A 5,812-nucleotide genomic window follows, 5' to 3' on the forward strand; every position below is an offset into this window, starting at 1 on the left:
TTGATCTCACTTCAATTAAAAAAAAAATGTCACTGGAGTGTCAGAAAATCTCTCCAATGTGGTCTATTATCTATGTAATGTAGCACACTATTTAATGTGGCAAATCAGGGCCCAATATTATTGTATTTATTTTTCCCTAAATAAGAAATTCCCCCCTCAGGGGGGAGGGCGAGAGGGGAAGAAAAAAAAAAAAGAGAGAGAGAAAGAGATCCTCCCAGTCACGCCCACATATTGGAAAGAATTTGGACTGTTCACAGGAGACAGCATTTTGCAAGACCAGATTTTTCCATAATGTGCCTGTCAAAGCTAGTTCTCTTTAAGATTTTTCTACAGTTATGATGTATTATGAAGTTCTGATGTAAGATATTGTTTATTTAATTTCCAGATTTTTGGGGGGCTGTTTTTGATCTTCAACCTGCCTATTGAGGATAACTAACATATATTTTCTCCAGAATAAGTGGGTTAGTCATCCAGGAAATGCCAAATTGTATGTTAGCCTCTGGCACTACATATGCCTGCTGCTGAGAGAAATGATTACACCTCTTCTCTGTGTGTTTCCTTCCACCTCCCCTGCCTTGGTACCAGGAGAATGGCTGAGGGAAACCATTCAGAAGTGATGGAGTTTGTTCTCCTGCGTTTCACAAATCTGCCAGGGCTGCTCTTTGTCATTTTTTTACTGATCTATGTTACCACTCTGGTGGGGAACCTGGGTATGATCATACTAATCAGGACTGACTCTCAGCTTCGTGTCCCCCTGTACTTTCTTCTCAGCAACCTGTCTTTCCTGGACATCTATTATTCTTCATCTGTAACTCCTAAGCTCCTGTCAGGCCTCCTTGCTGAGAGGAATATAATTTCTTTTAATGGCTGCATTGCACAGTTTTATTTTTTTGCAGTAATTGGCACTACAGAAGCTATCCTTCTGGCTGTCATGGGTTATGATCACTATATGGCCATCTGTGAACCTCTGCACTTTTTGTCTGTCATGTCCCCTAGAGTTTGTGTCCAGCTGGAGGCGGGCTCTTGCATTGCCGGGACCCTGAATGCCCTGGTGCACACTGGCACCCTCTTCCAACTGTCTTTCTGTGGCCCAAATGTTGTCCATCATTTCTATTGTGAAATCCCTCCACTCCTGTTACTCTCATGCTCTGACACTCGGGTCAATGAGATGCTGATGGTTGCGAGTATTGGTTTCATCATAACAACTTCAGCCTTGGCAATCTTTGTCTCTTATGCCTGCATCCTGCTCACTATCTGGAATCTCCACACCGTGGAGGGCGGGCACAAAGCCTTCTCCACCTGCATCTCCCACCTCATGGCTGTTGCCCTCTTCTATGGCTCTGCTGCTTTCTTGTATCTACATCCCCTTTCCAATCACTCAGAAGATCAAGGAAAAATGGCTTCCATCTTCTACGCTGTGGTGACCCCCATGCTCAACCCTTTCATCTACAGCCTGAGGAACAAGGAGGTGAAGAACGCCCTCAGAAGAGCGATGAAGAAGTTCCTCTTCTGAATGTGTTTCCATAGGCCCTTCTCTAACCAAACTGAAACAGACATTAATTGTCATAGTGGAGGGAACAGAAGGAATAAGCCTGATACCTGACCTAACAAAGGCATTTTACATTTCTGCACATATGGTGAGAGATACTTATGCTGTCTTCTGTTGAACACAGCAAAAAGTTTGAATTATGAATGGATTCAATGTTGGAGTCCTTTAAAGAATAAATTACTTGTAATTATGATTTCCTCAAGACAGGAAAAAAAGAGGAAACAAAGAGAGAAAAGGTGTCCTAAAAGCTTCCCACTTACATTGTTAGTGAAATTTTTGGAGTAAACAAACTTACAAACAGGACTAGAATATATACAGTTGATACTTTTTACCAAGCAGGATTTATGCAATGCTGCAACAATATTTGAATTCTGTGACTTGAAAGAGGTGGCCTGAAAGAGAATGGAACAAGTTAAATAAAGAATATATGTTGCAGAGGGACAATGCTTTTCATAACTTTGTTTCTACATTTTCTGAGTTGTTGTCTGAGGTTTTACTTTAGTACAATAAACTTGATTTATTATTTGCTCTAGTTTCTCTGTCCAAGGATGAGGGTAGCCTTTACTGTGGGATAGCTTATCTCAATGCTTCATATATTGCATGCAGATCACTTGCATGGGGCATCATGTTTTCACAGATGTGTCTTTCTCATGGACAGCTTCCAGGCTACAAGTTACCATGTTGACAATTTGCCTAGGAGTAAGAAGGGGTTTTATCTCCTGAGGCCATGATCAACTTGGTCTGTGAGCAGTCTTTCAAGGTACTGCCTGAGCAGATTTGGATAATCCCAGGATGTCATGGTCATCCCTCAGGTGTTGACAACATAGAAAACCTCCGTGCTTCTGGCCAGACCCTGTATCCAGACAGGCCTGACTCATTTGATGGCTCTTGCATGCTCACCACTGGCCAGAACTTCTCCCACCATGACTTCTCTTACTTAGATATGTCAGGGCATGCAAAGTTCATTCTCCAGTAAGTAAACTGCACTTCAACTTGCTAGTACTTTCTGCTTCCAGGGTTCATTGAGGCAGGAATTTAGTCATCTCAGTCTGGGAGTCATCTTAGCTAATTTTAGGTGCCTATAATGTAGGCTTTTAGGTCTGAGTAAGTCACCATCGACTCCTGTTATGAAGAGAATGAGGCATTTGGGGAATTTGATTCATGTGATCTATTTTAAACTTCTATTTCAGGATGAGATGAATTGTTCTGGAAAAATGCATAGTTTTCTCCATTTGCTCCTAGGCAGCTAAGGGTGATTAGCTGCAGGTCTACATGGCAAATATGGATTTTTGTTCAGAGCGATCACAGTGAGGGCACGTTCTAAAGAGTTAATTTCAGCTTAGGGGGGAAAGCTTCAGTTCATAATGCTGAAGGTATATATGTCCACTCTGAAGTTAATATTTCATGCTAGTGGGTAGAACCTAGGAAAATCTTTCTAATAAATCCCATTGCCTACAGGATTTTCTCCTACGCCTGCTCAGGATCCCCAAAGAATTAACAGCAGCATTTTTAGGCTAACCCTGATAGCTGTAGAGCAAGGAAGCTACTGTGGGCACCCCTGGAAATGTACTTGGCCATGTCCAGTCTGTAGTTATTGCCAAGGGGAGCATCATTTCCCCCCATCTGTGCATTGCAAATGCACTGCTACTCTTCTGCTTCTGCAGTATGTCCGCTTCTCCTGCATTTCTCTTGAAATCAGCATTTTGGTGTTTACATCTAGTGAGCGCAGGGCCTATTAAGGTGAAGAGAAAGCTTCATACTTTGAGGATTAGCTCTGCATGCAGCTGGTCTGTGCTTGCTTTCTCTCTGTCCACCATCCCTGGTCTCTCCCTCTTTCTTCTCTTCTGCAACAGACAGCTGTGCTGTGTTCCAGGATAACTAAAAGTGCACCCATGCCAAGCTGTCTTGTCTCAGGACTTCTTTAAGTTATAGTTACTGGATGGGGGAGAGACAGACCCTGTGCACCTCAGAAAACGGTGTAGGTACATGCTTAGGGCAGGCAGTTTGGGGGCAGGATGAATGCTTTTAGCAGATTGCTTTAATAGCTTATGGGATGAGTATCAGTCCCAAAGTCTTCTGCTTGCAAGGTGCAAGTGTACTTTGGGCACTTCAGAGAACCACAATGGGGCTCAATACTGATGCATGTGAAGAGAGCCAGCAGAAGTCACCCTAGCTTTGGGTTGTTTTCAGGGGTCCTGGAGTGTAGCACAGCCAAAATAACAAACCAGGAATTGTGTGTTCTGGCCCACATGGGAGAGCAGAGATGTATCTGTGAGAAGTTTTCAGGCATGGTCTCGAAGTTGGCACATGCAAGACCTGACTGTGGCTTCAAAAGGAGGGTGTTGATTAACAAATTGCAAGAGTTATTTTGGGGGGCTGATGAACCACAGGTACTGTCTTTGGAGGAAGCTTGTTTTGGTAGATCCAAGCAAGCATCTTTAGGCCGGCAGCAGGTAACAAAGAGATGACATGAGCTTCTGCTTACTTGTGCCTCACTGTATGTCCTGAGAAGCCATGTTCACAGAGGTGATGCTGCACCAACACTCAGTAGGGGCAAAGTGATCCAAAGGACATAACACCACAACTGATTTATGCAGGAGCAAGTCTGACAATCTCATGAATGAGAAAGAGAAGAAAAATGAGGAGGAAAAAACACAGAAGTAGAAGCTTATAAGCATGGGGGATATGGAAGAACTGGGTTTGCTAGATGTTTTGGAGTCCTTCAAAAATCACGCCCAAATAAAAGTGAGAATGTGAAACTAGCTGTTAAATAATCATCTATAATTCAGCTGAGCACAGATGCTTTTTGCATGCAAGAAAGTTTCTGGAATGAACAGAAATGCAAAATGGATGAAAGCAGCGTCTCAGCTATGCTTTTTCTTTGATATAAAGGTCACTAAGGTAAGATACTAATTCTTGAAGAAAGGCTGATATTTTGTATGGATGTTGTCCCTAGAAGATCTAACTGCAAATGCCAGAATTGTTTTTTCTTTTTCTTTTAAAAGCAATAAAAGATAATTTTCATCCCATTAATCTGGCTTTGACTCTCACAGAAGACCCAGATACAACTCCCTAATTTTTTAATAACAGGATATCTTATTTAATGTTAAAACATATTGTAGCAGACAGGTTCATGAATGGTTTTCCCTCCCCTTCTTCCATTCCTCCCTGACTAGCATGTACAAAAATTCTCCAAATCCTAAATCTATTTCCTAATCCTTGAATCTTTATTTCTTGAATCGATTCTTTTTAATTCTCTATGATTCCAAGAGATAAATTGTACCCAAAAAGAAGTAGGAAAAACACCCTAATTTACACCTTATTTGATGAAAGTAATTGTGTTTACTTAGTATTAGTATATGTCTCCTCCTTAAGGAGCTATTTCCAAAATCATGAACTCCCAGGAGAAATTTCTGCATGACACAATTAGGAAGTTACAGGTAAAACCCTTGGTATTGTAATAAAAGGATCATATAAACAGTGTTTTTTCTTGGTCAGGAATTGATGCCCTTCATGACTGGCAAATCATTCTTGCTTTTACCATAAACACTTGGAGAAGAAGGGACTTATTTCCCACATCACATTTTGGTCTAGGAGACATCAAGCATCGCCTGTGTGTCTCTGATAAGTTGAAAAGGCCCCTGAAATGTGAGCAAACAGGTGAGTTGGGGAGTACCCCTCAATTTTAGCCTAAAGCATGTCATGAAGAGCTGGTCTGTTATAAAGGGCGTACTTCAGATAGGAACCTGTTTGCACATGAAACAGGCACCCAAGGTTAGGATATGTCGTGCTAAAGCCAGGTACGTTGGCACTGCCAGAGGTTATCATCCCCAGAATCTTAGCCGATTATTTTAATTAAGATTCCTGGGAGTCAAAGTTATTTTCTAGTGACTGGTGAGGTCAGCTGATTTAGACAAGGTGATGAAATGGCTCTGCAAAACACTGGTGGTCTAAGATGCATTAAATAGCCAGCAGCTACTTAGCAGACACTTAATGACCAGGAACTTTACACTGCCTTTACATTCTCTGTGTTGAGAATTATCTGTATGATCACTCATATCTATCTCATTTTGTTAATATTTACAAAGCAGGTTAATATGACAAGGTGGGGAGGGAGCACAGAAGAAAACTAAATAGAAAGTGTGTGATATATTTGTTTCTCATTGGGTGCCTTTTTACCATGTCGGAAAAAGCATGCTGTCTTGCTCTTGAGCTCTTTTTTATCTCACACTTTTTATACGAAGCAGAGTAAGAGGACTGGCA

General features: G+C 41.6%; 1 protein-coding gene across 1 annotated transcript; it reads left to right on the forward strand.

Annotated features, from left to right (window-relative positions):
* The first annotated feature begins 589 nt into the window (after positions 1-589).
* On the forward strand, positions 590-1,513 carry LOC112994209 (olfactory receptor 5AP2-like). Its single transcript, XM_064513377.1, has one exon. It carries the CDS (start codon positions 590-592, stop codon positions 1,511-1,513), a length of 924 nt encoding a protein of 307 aa, XP_064369447.1.
* Positions 1,514-5,812: the final 4,299 nt, after the last annotated feature.

This window comes from Dromaius novaehollandiae, chromosome 5 (assembly GCF_036370855.1).
Source record: "Dromaius novaehollandiae isolate bDroNov1 chromosome 5, bDroNov1.hap1, whole genome shotgun sequence".
NCBI classification, from domain to species: domain Eukaryota; kingdom Metazoa; phylum Chordata; class Aves; order Casuariiformes; family Dromaiidae; genus Dromaius; species Dromaius novaehollandiae.